The 18569-nt window shown below is 40.8% G+C and overlaps 1 protein-coding gene across 6 annotated transcripts in view; it reads right to left on the reverse strand.

The window, feature by feature from the left end:
- The window catches only part of CPNE3 (copine 3), a 63333-nt gene that overhangs the window by 4595 nt on the left and 40169 nt on the right, over positions 1-18569 (reverse strand). For all 6 annotated transcript variants that reach the window (XM_073330648.1, XM_073330650.1, XM_073330645.1 and 3 more), the window contains 8 exons: positions 18297-18395; positions 12823-12909; positions 11341-11400; positions 10155-10288; positions 8181-8235; positions 8031-8082; positions 7017-7150; positions 3146-3382 (listed from right to left, as the gene is read on the reverse strand). In XM_073330648.1, coding sequence (XP_073186749.1) covers positions 3146-3382; positions 7017-7150; positions 8031-8082; positions 8181-8235; positions 10155-10288; positions 11341-11400; positions 12823-12909; positions 18297-18395 — 858 coding nt within the window. The remainder of the gene's footprint in view (positions 1-3145; positions 3383-7016; positions 7151-8030; positions 8083-8180; positions 8236-10154; positions 10289-11340; positions 11401-12822; positions 12910-18296; positions 18396-18569) is intronic.

Genomic DNA, 18569 nt, shown 5'->3' on the forward strand with positions numbered 1-18569 from the left:
CTTCTACATGCTTCTCTCACCCTCTACTTCCAAGTTTAACGCACCATTTCCTAGATATTCTTCCAGTCTTCTTTTCACATGCCCAAACCATTTAAGCCTGGATTCCTTCAGCTTTTGTATAACTGGTACCACCTTCTCATATCCCATAATTTGCTCATTCTGAATATGGTCCAACCTTGTAATTCCATACATCTGAACATTTTCATTTCCATTCAAGACATTCTCCTGTCTTTCTCAGTGCCCAGCATTCACAGCCATACAAAAGAGTAGGGCTAATTACTGTCTTGTAGATCTTGCTTTTCAAGTTAATAGGCATCCTCTTATTGCAGGCCACTCCACTTGCTTTTCATTTAGTCCACGCCTTTCCTGTTCTGTTTATAAGTTAGTCATGGAGTTTACCATTATTCTGTACTATCTCGCCTAAGTTGAACTTCTATACCTTTGGTATTGGCTGGTCCTCAAGACTTATGTTTCAGGAAGATGACGAGACTATCATCGAATCTACAGACCATATACTGTTTTATTTCTGCTCATTTTCATGTAATTTCTTTCAAGTACAGTAACTCCTCGCATAAAGTCGTCCCAGTTAAAGTTGTTTCATTGCTGATCAATTAGGGAACATGCTTGTTTAAAGTTGCGCAATGCTCCCTAATGTCGTTTGGCAGCTGCCTGCTTTGCCCACTGCTTGCAGGATTCTCTGGAAGAGCAGCCCCTCCTTGTGGGGATTAGAACCGGGGGGCTGGCAGTCCTCCCCACCCCCCGACAATCAGCTCCCTAAATTCCCTGTAAGGTATGTGGCTCACCAGCTGCCCAGCAGCAGTTCAGCTGTGCCTCCCCTCACTGCCCTGCCCTCTGCCTCAGAGCTGCTCCCGGGAACTTCCTGTGTACAATATTAAACTGTTTGTTTAAAACTTACACTTTATATGTATATAGTGTCTTTTGTGTGGTGAAAAAAAGTTTCCCTGGAACCTAACCCCCCATTTACATTAATTCTTGTGGGGAAATTGGATTTGCTTATCATTATTTCACATAAAGTCGCATTTTTCAGGAACGTAACTACAATGTTAAGTGAGGAGTTACTGTATGCATCACTCTAAATATTTGTCTGCTTCATTTTTGCTCTGCCCTAGGAGCATTACATAACCTGCACAAAGCACACACTACTCTTTGGATGTTTTCTTAAAGTGCATTGTGAACAAAAGGCCTTGGTGAACTTTGACTTATTAGAAATTGTTCAGTTTCTTCGACTGGCCTTCTGACTGCGGTAACAGCACCCTTGTACATGTCCTAGAGGAGTCTGATATGGTATTCACGTATCTGTTTCATTCTCATACACCACTAGATGACTTCTTTTGGAAGGTGATCATAAGCCTTCTCAAGATCAATGAACACTACGTAAAGGGTTTCTCCTCTTTTCTCTGCATTAAGATTGCTCGTGGAAAAATATAAATATAGCATTGTTAACTTGCCTGGCATGAATCCAAACTAACTGTCACTGACTTTTATTTTCTCTTCAGTCTCTTATGAATAACAGTCTCCCAGACCTTCATGGCATGGCTCATGAGTTTAACGCTGCAGTTACCAGAGTCTTGTATGTCTCCTTTTTCCTTAAATGTTGGTACCAATGTGCTTTCTCCAGACATAGCTGAGTCCTCATAATGAAATTAAACAATTGTATCAATATATTCATGCCTACCTGCCCCAGGTACTTCCATATTTCTCCTGGTATGCCATCAGGACTGAGAGCTCTCTTATTTTTTATGTTGCTCAGTGATTCTACAACTTCTTCTTGGACTGGTACCACCAGAACCCGGTTTGGTTTTATCATATGGCATGGTTCTCTTGGATGCTCTTCAAATCATAAGCCTTTAAACAGTAATTATGCTACCATTCCGTAATCTGGTCTCATTGGTTAACGTATTTCCACTTTCATCTTCAATTACTTTGATCTCATCAATGTCTTCAGTTCTCTTATCACTGGTCTTTTCCAGTCTATATATTTCTCTCTCTCACTCTTCTTCATTTCAAGACAGGCATCTAACCCTTCCAGGGCTTTAGCCTTAGCAGCTACCACCTCATTTTTGCTTTTTAGCTTTTTTATACTCCTGAAAATCCTGCTGTTAGAGTGTTCCTTGCCAAAGTTTAACACACTTTTTAGTCTCCAACTAAGGATGGCACTTTAAGTAATCGTTGCAGATTACTCCCTTCCCCCACATCAAAATGCCTGAACAAATAGTGGCAATCAAGGAAAACTGGTGCATTATTTTAATATGAGCTTTTTACCATGAGGGGCCAGGGAGATAGAACAGAGCATAAAATGTACAAAAACAAGAACTAGGAAGGGAGCACCTTGGAAGCTAAGCTGTTTTATCTGTCAGTTTTACTTTCCCCAGATTATTTATTTGTATACATCTTTGCAAGGCCATGACATTTAAGAAGGCTATATGACCCAATGTCAACAGTATTTATATGCTGGATTCCATCTGTTGGGTTGTACACTAAATAGAGCTTCCCCACCATTTTGTTTGCATCTCTGTAAAGAGGGTTTTATTTGCTTTAATAAAACTACCTCAGCAAGGGCACCTATATATCAGAAAATGACTCCCTCACCTTCACACACTAAGATTTATTTATCAAAATGATATAATGCATGCACACAGAGATTAATTCTAATCTTAATCCAGATTTACAGCCAGGCAACTACACTGACTAAAATGGAAATAATCTTAGGTGAAGTCAAAATCATTGCTCATTTTCTCCTCCGATAGGACACCAGCATTGGTTTGATTATGCTGAACTGCATATCAGTTCTGAAGTAGCTATATAAATGACATGTCCTGAAAAGACTGGTGAAAAAAAGAGAGAGAGATTGATTGATTCTTAAACCAGGAACAGGTCACCTTTTTCGATAGAAATGATTTACTGGGAGTTCCACAGATGAGCTGGTAGGCTTTCATCTCTTCTTAGCCCCTGATATGAAAGCCATACCTCACCGCTAACAGAGAGTGTTTTCAAGAGGCTTTAGACTTCATTCCAGGGCCATTCCATGTATAAACTCCACAGTGGAAGTAGAGCCACTAGTATTTACATGCTATGAAATCTAGTGTACTTCGCTGGTATGTATTCAGTAAGGAATGATACTTACATTTTGGAACTGCCTAAATGGCACAAACTGGACAATGTCTCTGATAGCTGGCTCTCCAGTTGGGGACCTGAGACTTCCATTGTCACCATCAAGAAACTCCATGGCACTGAAATCAGCTCCTCCAACGCCAACAATGATAATGGACATGGGAAGCTTTGCGGCATTAACTATGGCGGCTCTGGTTGCATCAAGGTCTGTTATCACACCATCCGTTATGATGAGGAGCACAAAATATTGCTGTCAAACCAATATGTACTTTGTTACAATTGGGAACAGCAGAAGAGATAATATTGCATACATGCATGCTACAGGTTTACAGGGCATAGAATGGTAACTTTTCAATATGAGAGGCTTATTCTTTGCAATCAAGAATCTACATTTGATCCAAGTCTCTTCTGCCTGGTCCAATAAAACCCAACCTTAACTCTCCCTCCCCAAGAAGCAAAACACATATTCACTGCAAAGCCTACAAGGCCCTTATGTCCAACTGGCAGCAATCTAAAGCAGCCAAGTTGAAAAGCTATCCTCAGATCTCAAGTACAATGTCATTCAAACATAGGACACAGATTTTGTTGGGTTTTGGGCAGGAGCTGAAAGCAAGTTTAACTGAATATTTTCCTTTATGATCTATTTGAAGTAATGTCTTTGAAAAATGTAAATATAAAACCTTGCTCAACACAGCCACAGAAGCCCCAGCACATAAGCCAGAGTGCCAAGAAAAAAAAAGAAAGAAACCCTCCTGTATGTACTGTAGCAAGGAGTTTGCAAAACACTGACCAAAACGGAGGGTCTTTGTCCTGAGTGCTGAAAAAACAGACAGTATGCCTGATTTTTTAGGGCAACAAATGCTATAACAGCTCTGCTGCAGTTACACTGCTGTAGCACTGTAGTGTAAAACACTTACTACAGCAATGGAAGGGGTTTTTCTTGTTACTACTCGAAAGGCAGTAGCTAAATTGACAGAATTCCTCTGTAGCTGCATCTATAATTGGGGATGAGGGTGACCTAACTACGTTGCACAGGATGTAAAATTTTTCACAGCCTCAAGTAATGCAGCTGGGTCAACCTAGGTTTAGGTGCAGACCAGGCCTTAATATCATACCATCACAGCCAGTCAGCGGTTGAAAGGAGGAGTTCTTCTAACGTAAGTGTCTAATATGAACAGTTTATCTAGCACCAGTTCTACACTTCAAGGAAGTTTCAGATTTCTAAAGAAAAAAAAACTACACAAGATACTGGGTTGGATTATTAGAAAAGAGGTGGATTCTTTTTTAAATACATATACTCCCTCTGTTGCTTCAAATTCCTACGTAAAATTTTCTTTACTATACCTGCATGCCAGCTGTTTTCTAGGATTAACTGGCAGAAGCTGCAATCTGCCTTTGATGTTTTACGTAAATTAGCTAAATTTCAAATAGGAGCCAATAGCTTACAGTACATATCTATAACAGATAAACCAGGTCTTGACTTCAAATCTCTGTTTGGCTGTTCAGTGACAAACACAGATATTTGTAATAAGCAAAATTAGTGTTCTTCAGTAGAAAAACCCTGAGTACGGAGTTCCAGTAGAGGTTTACAAGTTTGTTGGCTCACATTCACAAGTATGGAGGCTATTAGCAGGGAAAGGCTTTCAGAAAGTGTTGCAGGTACATAGGTAGCAAGGATACCCAATTCTCTCTTTGTCCCCAGATATCCAATATTGCGTCAGTTATGAAACAGTTGTGAGCTGAAGAATATTCTTGGTAACAGCATGCAAATAAGTAACAGCCTCTTCACTGTGCTTTTAGAATCTGTATTTACTATTGCTACCATCAATAGTTTATAAAACCTGGATTAGGTCCGGTTTCTGTATTACGTTGTTTGATGAACCTTAAATGGAAGGATCACATCTCCATTGTTACAAGTAAACTCCATTCAAGTTTCAGAGTCTCTTTTTGGTGGGTTGCCACCATCTCACCACCCTGCTTGCTCTGGACAGGGATTCAGTTCCAAGGACAAACCACCACAACTAAACTGAGACCTGCATATTTTGCTAAACTTCCATTTTCTCACTTTCATCTGGTTTCTTTTAGGAACTTCAGGAAGCCTGGACTTAAACTATAATTAATTTTCTGATTGTTTTTACCAAGCCATGCTCTCCAATAGCTCCCCCTTGGTTCCCTCCATATCTCTTCTCTACTTTGTCTCTTTGCTCTTTTTCTCCCTCTTCACACAACTACTTGTTCCCCACCACTTTGTCCTTCCTCCTGTATAGCTCCCTCCAGCTCTACTTTCTCCACATCTGCCATGATGTCTACAGAACCCAGCCTATTGATCATGACTGGACAGTTGATAAGCTGTGCTCATTCCTCTTCTCCAACCCTTTTCCTAATCCTTCTAACCTCAATTAAAAAGAAAACACAAACCAAACATTTCTACAATACGTGTAACTAACAAAGCTGGGCCAATTCTTCAACATGCTCTTTTGCCTATATGTTGTATCCACATCCTCAAATATTCCGTTTGTTTGTCTCATTAGATTGGAAGCACTTCAGAGCAGAGACAGTGTCTTTTCTAAGACAGAAAAATGCCCAACACAATGGGGCCTATTACTATTACAAGAGGTCCAATTTATAGGGTTGCCAACCCTCCCAGGACTCTCTGGGAATCTCCAGGAATTAAAGATTAAACTTTAATTAAATATTATGTCATGTGACGAAACCTCCAGGAATACATCCAACCAGAATTGGCAACTCTATGTCCAAAGTAAAGTGTTATGGTTAGTCATATGTCATTTGCATATTAATACTGATAGTTCTTTTCCAGTTTCCAGCTAACTCATAGCAGTGCTCCTGTCTGAGCTCTGGGAACAAAGCGGAAAAGTTTAGAGCAGTGGTTCTTAAACAGGGATATGCCTACACCTGAGTATGCAGAGGTCTTCAAGGGGGTCATCAACTCATCTAGATATTTGCTTAATTTTACAACAGGCTACATAAAAAGCACTAGCGAAGTCAGTACAAACTAAAATTTCATACAGACAATGACTTGTTTATACTGGTCTATATGCTATATACTGAAATGCAAGTACAATATTTATATTCCAATTAATTTATTTTAGAATTCTATGGTTTTAAAAAAAATGAGAAAGCAAGCAACTTTTCAGTAACGTGCTCTGACACATTTGTATTTTTAGGTCTGATTTTGTAAGCAAGTAGTTTTTAAGTGAGGTGAAATTGGGGGGTAAGCAAGACATATCAGAGTCCTGAAAGGGGTACAGTAGTCTGGAAAGGTTGAGAGCCACTGGTTTAGAAGGTTCCACAGAGTTCATTCTGTGTGTTACTTGCTGCTTTGGACTGCAGGTCATAACAAGGGACAAAGAGATAAGCATGTTGCTGTTTGCAACAGCCAAACCACAGCCAGACAGTTTTAGTCTTACATGACTCTTGTGCAATCCTGTCTTGGTCACGTTAAGTAACGTGTGTCTCAGTTTACCCTCTGAGAAATGAGGATTACGCTTGCCACTCAACTTGAGGATAAATGCTGCCCTAAAATGTGTGTGTATTCCAGGGCAGAACTAGATCCTTAATGTTTGTGAAGTGCTCTGAATGTTTTGGATGAAAAGTGCTACAAAATGCCAAGTACTTTTTTTTAAATTGACATTCCTATCAGAAAATAAGCTTCATCTGGATGAAAGATTCTTGTTATGTACAATCTGTGAGGAAGCTCTGGCATCCATAAAGCCTAATGGTAACAAATGCAACTTCACAGGATAAGTGGATAACAAATAAGGTTGGTACGCTTCCAAGCACACAGAGGGGAAATGAATAGCGTATAGCATCGAAAGAAAGAAGAAAGAAGGAGGGGAACGTCTACACTAAGATAAAGTACTTACTGATGCTGTCTGTTGCTGTGCAGCTGCACCAGCTAATGTAGCCACGTGGTTTATTATTGGAGAAAAATTGGTTGGCCCATATAATTTTACTTGAGGAAGGCAGGCCCGGTATGCATCAATAACACCTTGGATTCCTTAAGAAAACAAATGGTTAAGTCTTAATATTTCATGTTAATGTTGCATTGCTGTTCTGAGGCACTCAACTGTCCTGACACCTCCATAGGTGCCAGACATCTAGAGTAGTACAAAGTTATTTAAAATTAAGATAATGATAAAGGAAGTTGTATGCTTTAGGTGAACAGAGGCCTTTTATCAGGCCATAGCCTTCCACAAAAGCTAATCTTGACTTTATGTCAAGGTTAAGAAGGTTGTCTAAGTGGCCAAATATCACTATCCTGAAATCTGGCTACCTAGTTTATAACAGGTCTGCTCAGTTTAGAACACATGTCTTTGTTAGCAGTCTAAGCAGAGAGGAAAAGACTAAATGGTCAGAGAATGAACCACCTTCTCACTCCTAGGGCCAGCGAGGTTCCCTCCACACCAGCAATGAAGTACCTTGGCATGGCAGTATGGAAGAAGCCTACATTGCTGTTACCCCAAGGTAGATGTGCTGTGAAAGTTCAAAAAAGAAAAAGAACCAAAGGCTCCTTCACACAGGTAAGGATTTATAGCAGGAAATTCTAGCCTGGTTACTGACTGAAGTTCCTTGTCTATTTAACGAAATCAGCCTGCTTAATCAGAAGCCTGGCAGATGCTCTGATTAGCAAAGAGCATCTCCTTCCTTCCCATCTCTTCTAGTATTTTGAAGTCCATATTCTGAATAGGTCACACATTTCTTCTAATCAGAGACTTTTCTATACAAATTAACATCTACTGCCACAACCTTTACTGTTGTTGTATTAATGGTGCCAGATTAAACACAGCACCATGAGGCAGTTAAGTGGTACCTAGTAGAAACAAGACTTTCCAGATATTTGATTCTTTAAGACTCTTGTGATAGTTTCTAAGACTTACCAGTGCAGAATGGATTTGATGGGTTAAAGTTTAATGGAAACTCATGAGATACCTGTCAATACACAAAAGATGTTCAGGTTTTAGACATGCACATGTCCTTGAGTAAGTTGTTTTAGATTGCCTACGTAGCAAATTTACACATTTGGTTACCTGAAAGGAAGGAGGAATCTGTGCACCAAATCCAAAGGCTGGAAACATTTTATCTCTGAAAACACAATTTAAGAGAAAATGAAGTAGTTGTTTCCCTTTAGACTGTTCACAATTCAAAACAATTTAGCTAATCCTAGTCATAATCATAAAGCTGTTTATTAGAAATCAACAGGAAATTTCCCCTGTGTAAAGGCCAAATCAGGTAGGCAGAGAGAATTTCTTTCTGTCCAAGTCAGCAGGGCACTTAGGGAATTAACATTTAAAATTTTTGCTATCAAAATGTGTTAGGTTGCAAATGCTCTGCTGGTTTTTGTTTAGCATTTGTCATGAGATAATTTAAGCCATGAAAACCGTAGCAGCTATTTACTACCATGCAGACCATCGAGTTTGGAGATATTACTCCTGGGGGAATTCTGCACCACAGCACATATGGAGAACTCTTGTCCCCCACAGATTTGCTTCCCTGCAGAAAAACGACTTTCTGACAGGGAAGCAAAGGAAAGCCATAAGAGCAGTCACACCACTGTCCCCCGCAGTGTGTTTTGGGTGCCAGGGAAGCGGTCAGAGAGGTAAATCACTGTGGGGAGGGGGCAGGACTGGGAAAGCCCCGACTGGCTGGGCTGCTAGTCCCGGTTGGGTTGGGGACGATGGGACTTCCTCTTCCCCTGTACTGCATCCATCCACCCACCCACCCCACTGACCCCCAAACAGCTGCACCTGGATCCCCACCCCAGTGGGGCCCACTCCTCCAGCATCTGGACCCCCCCCACTGACCCCACACACCCAGACCCCCCTACCGAGCTCTATCCCCCACACATCCAGACCCCCCCGCTGAGCCACACCTGGACCCCCCTGCAGAGTCCCATTATCGCTGCACCCATAACCTCCCCAACAAGCCCCTGTGCATCCAGATCCCTCCCACACCCGGATCCGCCACTGAGCCATCCACCCCCAGATTGCTCCCACAGAATTCTCTCAGCCCACTCTAGGATCACCCACACTAAGCCCCTCCACACTTGGATCCTGCTGGGCTGAGCCTGCCTGCCCACAACTGGTGCATCTGGCATGGCAGAGCAGGGTCCTGGGGTGTTTCTGGGGCAGGCCCAGTCCTTGCACGGTGTCAGGGTTGGGTTGCAGAATTTTAAAATATTGTGTGCAGAATTTTTTTTTTGGCGCAGAATGCCCCCAAGGGTAAAATACGGACTGAGAAACGGATTGTACTGAGGTTTGTGAATTCTGGGCCCTCTCAAAGGAATATCACCCTAGATCAACAAGGATATACTATTGGACACATCTCCAAGTCCCAGGTCCCCCTCTCTCATCATTCAAATTCCTTCTATTATTAATAAATACTGACTTTCCATGATGCCCACAAACTGTACTCATGAAAATCCTCCACGTCACGTTAGAAAAGAGATTCAAAATTAAAAACAAACCATAAGCCCCTACACTTGTTCTCTGGTTCTCCCAATGGGACCTCTCAACTGCATCCCAGACTGTAAGCTCCATGGAGAGCAGACTGTCTTCATATCCATGTCCTGTATCCTGAACACATTGTTCGTATTTAAGCAGATATAATCTCTGTGCTGCCACCCTCTGGCTCTGCCAAGGAATATCAGATAGCTAAATTGACAGATTTGCACCTCCATCCATTTAGAGAAAATGTCACTTGGGTACGACCATTTGTAGTATGCCTGGACCACCTTATGCAGAGTCAAGTGGAATGTAGTTACACACAAGCCAAAACAGACTGTACCCTTTCTCCCTAGCCTCTCCCAGCAAAGGGCGAGAGCTCATTCAAAGAGGAGAGGATAAAATGGAAGGGAAAATGTGAAAGGATTTTTATGCATGTTCTCGTACTTTCAGTACATTCAGCTCTACAGCTTTTATTATGAGCTGTTTATGGACATCTGCAATACTGACATGCCCCGGTTCTACAACATGCATTTGAAAATGAGATAAGTTAAAACTTACGCATCATAGTCCTGAACGACCATTCCTACAGACCAAATGGCTGTCAGGTATTCGTTAACCCCATTAGGGCTGATGTAATGTAGAGAGTCTGGTGAACGAGGGTCCCCATTGGAGCCTGTAAAATCTATCCCCACCTGTCAAATGTAGCATTTGTATCCGTTAGCAGTGATGGAAAACTGGGTTCCCAATTGCAGGCAAAATTAAACTGACAAAAACAGGAAGAACTATCTACATCACATACTGGTACATGTAATCATCTGTCAGCTGCCATAGTTACACCATTTTATTGAACATCAGAACCTTGTTTAAGGAATGTACCCTACTCAAACATCATGAAGCTGTGGTTCACCATGGGGACTGGTTGGCTTTCTGTCTATCAGCTGCTGGCTCATATAGGTCTTAAACAAAAGCATTCACAATATTCTCCATGGTTGTGAAATGAGTCTATAGTCTCAGCCTGCTTCCAAGTGGAAGCTACTCAAAGAATACCACAACAGTTAAAAATTAACAGATACCCTTGCTGACAGACCAGCCAGAGACACTGATCTACTCTGGGTGAGGGCTGAGGTACACTGCCAGAGTGGAGAAAACTTACATTGCTACTGCCTGTGTTGTACCAGTATTGTGAATTAAACCATTTCAGGGTCTGATCCCATGCTAAGGCCTATGCATGTTGCTCAGGCTGTGCATAAGGGCCTTGAAGCCATCCTATATAGGCAGTTGAGATTATTCTGGCATGAGGAAATCCTTGCCAGGTGTAAACCTACCATAACAAGCTCTACATGACCACCCCCAGGTGTAATGGATGTGTTAGGAGTGAACAGAACTACAGACATTCCCAGATTGCTTGACAGCCGTTAAGCTGATCTGAACTACACTTGTGATAAGATGGTGTAAGACAAACCCAAGCAACAGGGAACTGTAAACTCCTTTGGTCTCTGCCCATACAGTTATATCCAGCTCTGACTGGGTACATCTGAATATTCAGAACTCATGTCTGATGCTAGCAGTCTATCATATTCCAGAACTTTCCAGGTAACAGTTGACAAAACAGGCCAGAGGGCCTCTGGAAATATGGGCTTATGAGTCATCTGCTACAAAAAACAAACATGAGATTAAGAGAATCCATAACACATTACAGCTTACTCTGAAAAACAAAGCAATTATGTACACATAATTTACTTACAGTGAAATTCAGCTGACATCCTCCCATGATGTAATCAAGGAACGTACATTCCACTATAATCTAAAAGGAAACACACTGGTTTCAGCAAAACCCAAAAGACAGAAGCAATTTCTTAATTTCCTTAAGGCCAAGTTTTGCTTCCCGTACTGATGTAAAACAGTACCTTTACTCCATAAGTAGTGCCTCTAGATTTCACTGGGAGTACACAACGAATAAGGTACTATGCACTGTGTGTGCCAGTACTGGGCCCCTTATAATTATATTTAAACAGGATCTGGGTACATGGAGAAAATTCATATCAGATAAATATTTCTTACATTAGCCAGTGTTCAGCTAGTAAGGAAATTGACACTATGGTACCTATTAATTAATTGCTAGGAAGTTTAGTGCTTTTTTGTGTTTAAGACAATGCAAATCACCACTTCCCTGGTCATTCCATGATACATGCAAATAGAATTTCAGAAGGCTGTTTTATTATTTAGGACCTGAACACCCCCACTTCCCACTCAAGAGGATATTAGATGAGGAATTCCTTTACTTTAAGTGGTAAGATCATCCTACTGAGAATAAGGTTATGGGGGTTTGATATTTAGACAACTATTTCTAAACCAAAAGACCTTGTATGAAACAGTAACTTTCACTTGCTTGCAATCTCCTGTATAGAAGACTAAGTCATAAACGCTCTATAGAAAATGCAGGAGTAATATTAATTGTATTCGCAAAAAGAAAAGGAGTACTTGTGGCACCTTAGAGACTAACCAATTTATTTGAGCATGAGCTTTCGTGAGCTACAGCTCACTTCATCGGATGCATACCGTGGAAACTGCAGCAGACTTTATATACCCACAGAGAATATGAAACAATACCTCCTCCCACCCCACTGTCCTGCTGGTAATAGCTTATCTAAAGTGATCATCAAGTTGGGCCATTTCCAGCACAAATCCAGGTTCTCTCACCCTGAAAACCTGGATTTGTGCTGGAAATGGCCCAACTTGATGATCACTTTAGATAAGCTATTACCAGCAGGACAGTGGGATGGGAGGAGGTATTGTTTCATATTCTCTGTGGGTATATAAAGTCTGCTGCAGTTTCCACGGTATGCATCCGATGAAGTGAGCTGTAGCTCACGAAAGCTCATGCTCAAATAAATTGGTTAGTCTCTAAGGTGCCACAAGTACTCCTTTTCTTTTTGCGAATACAGACTAACACGGCTGTTACTCTGAAACCTGTCATTAATTGTATTCTGATTCTATGTGAAGCAACAATGTTTTACTTTGTCACGGTAATGCTTCTACAACATTCAAAGCATTCTGTATCTATACTATCATCTTCTAGACTCAAATCTTTCTGCATTTTTCATACATTTTACTGTTACTTACACTTGGGGTAGTTGAGGCATGTTAGATCAGAGATGCTGTACCTGGACATTTATAAATAAAGAAAAATCAATTGAGTTTAAAAATAAAATCCTTGAGTACCGACCTCACAGTGTTTCACACTCACGACACCAGAATTTTTGTAGCTTTTCTTCTTTTGTCTCTTCTTCTCATTGATGCATTCAAATTCAGCCTAAGGGAATGGAAACAACAACAAGACTACAATCAGTACAATTTATGCAATACATTTAAGTAGTACTTATTCAGAGCTTTAAGCACCTTTGCTTTACATTGCTTTTGTTTTACCGCCAGTGACTGCACTTTCAAACCCATCCTCCTCAGAACAAGAAAAACAAAAGCCCTACAGGCCACACACAAGTATTTGTACCTTCCCTCTTTGTACCTTCCCTCCCTAAAAGCTTCAGAAGAGAAAGGCTTTGTGCAGCTCTTGGGGATCATCATAGGTAGGGAGTGAATTCCAAAGTTCTGGATCATCTTCAGGTACTAGGCTGGATTAAGCCATAGCTCCAAGTAAAGCACATTGCAGCTATTTTGAAGGCGAGAGAGTCGTAAGACATGGTAGCAAGATCTGCATCTGAGAAGAATGGTTGCATCCTCCCTGCCAAACAAATTAAAAAGCCACCCAGTTTTCTTCTGCTATAGGGTTGCTCAAAAGCAGCTAAGGATTCAACAGTAACCCAAGACTGCAAGCTCCAGTAACAAATGGCAGGAGCACACGCCCTCCTATAAAGTGGCTCACTGATGCGTCCGTCTTCCCAACACCACTTCCATTTTATGGAATTGGATTTCCGCCAGCTAGTCCTCATCCTTTACTTGTCCCTAGAAAACACCGAGTCAGGTGTTTCTGCCATACGTTCTAAGCATTCAAACGGATTTCTTAAGTGGTTTGGGACTCCATTTTTTCCTAAGCCACAGGACAATTTTTTCATTCAACCAGTGAGGTTAAATCCAACAATTCATTGAGTAAAAACAAGCTTAGCAAAAAGAAGCCTCTTGTACATTCTCAAGTCAGTCAGGAAACACTTGAGCTCTAAATCCTTCAAAGTGCTAAGCGCCCTTAGCTTCTACAGTGAGAAAATGGGGGGCTCAGTACCATTCAGGATCAGGCACATATCAAGCGCTTGCCTGAAAAACATTCCTCCCACTGGAATTAGTGGAGACATGTTGAGGGTAACAATCTGCAAACAGTTTCTGTAATGCAACAAGACATTAAATACAGTATTGCAATATTCTATTAGATTCTTTCCTGTTTGTTGTTGGTTTACAGCATGGATAGAACATAATGGTAAGACATAATTAGAACTGAAACAAATTGTGGTACTTTATCACAGAGGCTAATCTAAACAGCCAGGTAGTTTCCTGATTAAATTTTCCATATTTAACTCTGTCTTGAAATTAAAAAGAAGCCTTCTATGAAAATGTATTAACTCCAACCACCATGTGGATTTTTGTTAAATCTTATAATTTTCATTAGCATGTCCTCCCCTCACAATCCCAATCAAGTAGGCTCTAGCCAGAGAATTCTCTCAGCCTTTTCTTATTTTGTGGAACACAGTCTGCATCTTATTTAACACCAGATTCTTTTCAGTTACACTGGTGTTAAGATCAAGTAAACACAATGAGTTCATTGAAGTCATTCCAGGATTAACATGGGCGCAACTAAGATGAGAAATGGCTTCTTACTAAATTCTACCTTACAGGGCCGATCGCCCAGCTTTATTCGCACAGGAAATGCTTCATGTCAGGCATGGTCCTAGTGGAGCCAATAAGTAAAGTTTTGCAGGATTGGATCCCAGTTCTTTTTAAGCAAGAGATTTCTTGAGCTCTATATTTCCTCTGTGTTGCCTTATAGCTTTAATTTTCAGCCAGTCTCATTCTGACACGCAGATGGCTTTCTTTGACTGGATACAGCCAATGTGTGGTCAAGAAAATACATGAAAGGAAGAGCCTTCTTGAAGCATTTTCAAAAGAAGCATACGCAGATTACATCTTAACTTCACACTTTTTTTTTTTTTAAAGCAGAAGATCCCAGCCCAGGTTATCAGAGGACAGATTAGGATGCAGCATTTTGATTCACATCAAATCGATCATACAGCATGCTTCAGTGGCACAAAGGGAGCTCACTATCTTACAGGATTAGGGTCTTATAGGGTGTGTGCGTGCAAGTTTTTTTTTTTTTTTAAACCACACAGAAGTATGCTTCAGTTTTCTTCAGTTTTGGCCCTAATGCAATAATTGGTTCAGTAAAATGGTACCATATTTTATTTAAATAATTAACTTACGAAACAGAAAGAGGAGTGGACTAAACGGTTTCATCCTTGCCCTTCAGGTGTTTGTGTAATTTAATTACTACAGCAAGATGCACACCACTTTGCTTGTGGTGAAAAGCTGAATAAATGCCAGCCTACTTCCGAGAATCTAGCAACATGAGAAAAAGCACTAGAAATCTCTAGAAGCAGATTACATATGAGCAGTCACTTGCTGAAATTATTTACCAGTGCTGTAAAAGGAAGTGTTAGATTTCCTGAAACTGAGCAGAGGACAGTCTTCAGAAACAACCACTGAGAGCGCAACATGGCAGGAGCAGTGATTAGAAAATATAAACACATTTAAAAAGTTAAATATTTATAATTAGTAGCTTTGAAGAATTCAGTTTACATACAATACTTTAGGATGCTTTTAGGTTCCAAACCTGTATGCAGTGTACCTGATCACTGAACTATTTTTCAAGTTATGTGCAATTAATGAAAAATATGGTAGAATATTGCTTGGGACACAAGTGTCGGGTTCCCTCCCCACGCTGAACTCTAGGGTACAGACATCGGGACCTGCATGAGAGACCCCCTAAGTTTATTTCTACCAGCTTAGGTTAAAAACTCCCCAAGGCACAAATTCTCCCTTGTACCTTGGACTGGGTAACGCTGCCACAACCAAGTGATTTAGACAAACTCAGGGAAAGGACCACTTGGAGTTCCTACTCCCCGCTAATACCCCCACAAACCCCACACCCCCTTTCCTGAGGAGGCTTGAGAATAAACAAGATGAGCACAGACCAACCTTGGGTTTTTTTAGGACACTAAAAAAAAATCCAATCAGATTCTAAAAGAAACAGAACTTTATTATAAAGAAAAAAGGTAAAAGCAGCACCTCTGTAAAATCAGAATGGAAGATAATCTTACAGGACAATCAGATTCAAAAACACAGAGGTTTCAGAGTAACAGCCGTGTTAGTCTGTATTCGCAAAAAGAAAAGGAGTACTTGTGGCACCTTAGAGACTAACCAATTTATTTTAGCATAAGCTTTCGTGAGCTACAGCTCACTTCATCGGATGCATACTGTGGAAAGTGTAGAAGATCTTATTATATACACACAAAGCATGAAAAAAATACCTCCTCCAACCCCACTCTCCTGCTGGTAATAGCTTATCTAAAGCGATCACTCTCCTTACAATGTGTATGATAATCAAGTTGGGCCATTTCCAGCACAAATCTAGGTTCTCACACACACACACACACACACACACACACAAACTCACTCTCCTGCTGGCAATAGCCAGAAGAGTTCCCAGAAGTCACCTACTACAGGACAGGCCTAACAAAGAAAATAACAACGCCACTAGCCGTCACCTTCAACCCCCAATTAAAACCCCTCCAACACATTATTAAGGATCTACAACCTATCCTGAAGGATGACCCAACACTCTCACAAATCTTGGGAGACAGGCCAGTCCTTGCTTACAGACAGCCCCCCAACCTGAAGCAAATACTCACCAACAACCACATACCACACAACAGAACCACTAACCCAGGAACCTATCCTTGCAACAAAGCCCGTTGCCAACTGTGCCCACATATCTATTCAGGGGACACCATCACAGGGCCTAATAACATCAGCCACACTATCAGAGACTCGTTCACCTGCACATCCACCAATGTGATATATGCCATCATGTGCCAGCAATGCCCCTCTGCCATGTACATTGGTCAAACCGGACAGTCTCTACGTAAAAGAGTAAATGGACACAAATCAGATGTCAAGAATTATAACATTCATAAACCAGTCGGAGAACACTTCAATCTCTCTGGTCACGCAATCACAGACATGAAGGTCGCTATTTTACAACAAAAAAACTTCAGATCCAGACTTCAGCGAGAAACTGCTGAATTGGAATTCATTTGCAAATTGGATACAATTAACTGAGGCTTGAATAGAGACTGGGAGTGGCTTAGTCATTATGCAAGGTAGCCTATTTCCCCTTGTTTTTTCCTACCCCCGCCCCCTAGACGTTCTTGTTAAACCCTGGATTTGTGCTGGAAATGGCCCACCTTGATTATCATACACATTGTAAGGAGAGGTTTCAGAGTAACAGCCGTGTTAGTCTGTATTCGCAAAAAGAAAAGGAGTACTTGTGGCACCTTAGAGACTAACCAATTTATTAGAGCATAAGCTTTCGTGAGCTACAGCTCACTTCATCAGATGTAACTTGGTTAGATGTAAATTGGTTAGTCGCTAAGGTGCCACAAGTACTCCTTTTCTTATTGTAAGGAGAGTGATCACTTTAGATAAGCTATTACCAGCAGGAGAGTGGGGTGGGAGGAGGTATTTTTTTCATGCTTCGTGTGTATATAATAAGATCTTCTAAACTTTCCCTTGCTAGTACTTACTAATTCTAAAGGAGTTGGATTGCTTGCTTCCTTGATCTGTGTCCGGCAAGCACCCAGAACAGACCGACCAAAACCTCCCCCCCCGCACCAGATTTGAAAGTATCTTATCCCCTTAGTGGTCCTTTTGGTCAGGTGCCAGCCAGGTTACCTGAGCTTCTTAACCCTTTACAGGTAAAAGGATTTTGTGCCTCTGGCCAGGAGGGATTTTATAGTACTGTATACAAGAAGGTTGTTACCCTTCCCTTTATGTTTATGACACAAGTCAATAAAAATAAAGAGATTCTAAGCTAAGGCTGCTGAGTGGCCTTCAATGAAATTTATGAGGATGCAATCTACCATGTTACAAGGTTTACAGCACTGTTAACGTTTCATAGCAAAATATATGGGACAGTGTGGTTTCTGAGTTTTTTTTTTTAAGAAAGGAAATAAAGACCCAAACAAATGAAAATCCTAGGTTGATTTCTGTGCACTAGTAGCTAAAATCTTAAAGTCTTCGTTGAGATTTATTCAATTACTTACTCAAGTGAGCAACAACCAAACCTGAAAATTAAGGATAAAGTAAAATCTGACACAATAAGTTCAGGCTTTGGCCTTTTAACAGCAGTGAAATTTATAGTGTATTCTGCATCTTGATGATTATGGATTGGTGAAATTAATTTGGCCCAACAACTTGGATTTTCAGACACAAGCCGTTACAAAAAAAGAATAAAATATTAAAGCCTGTAAAGGTAGATTTATAATGGAAATGCCAACTGAATGTGAACTGAATTGGTGCTACAAGCACTGCCATAAGGCAGTTAAATATTGACAATCAAAGATACTTGGTAGTCTTTGCTCAAAATGAATAAAGCAATTTCACAAAAATTCTCAAGAAACCTAGAGGCTTTGGACTTACCGGTGATGATCGAGAAGCTTCCTTCAGTTTTGACATCGTGGTTAGAAAACTCCCTATGAGATCATGAGACCCATCATTGTCATAATCATAACACTCTACCTAAAATGAAGCATTATCCAGGATTAGCGAGAGCCAATGAGAGTGATGTTGCAATGACACTTCTATAACAAAGAAAAAAAGGCAGGTTTTTTTGATACAGTTAGGATTTCAAGTGTGGCAGAAGTTTGCCCTCTGCCATAGACTTAAATTCATGGGGAATATATACAAGTGTCT

The sequence above is a fragment of the Lepidochelys kempii genome, chromosome 2 (genome assembly GCF_965140265.1).
Source record: "Lepidochelys kempii isolate rLepKem1 chromosome 2, rLepKem1.hap2, whole genome shotgun sequence".
Classification (NCBI taxonomy): Eukaryota; Metazoa; Chordata; order Testudines; family Cheloniidae; genus Lepidochelys; species Lepidochelys kempii.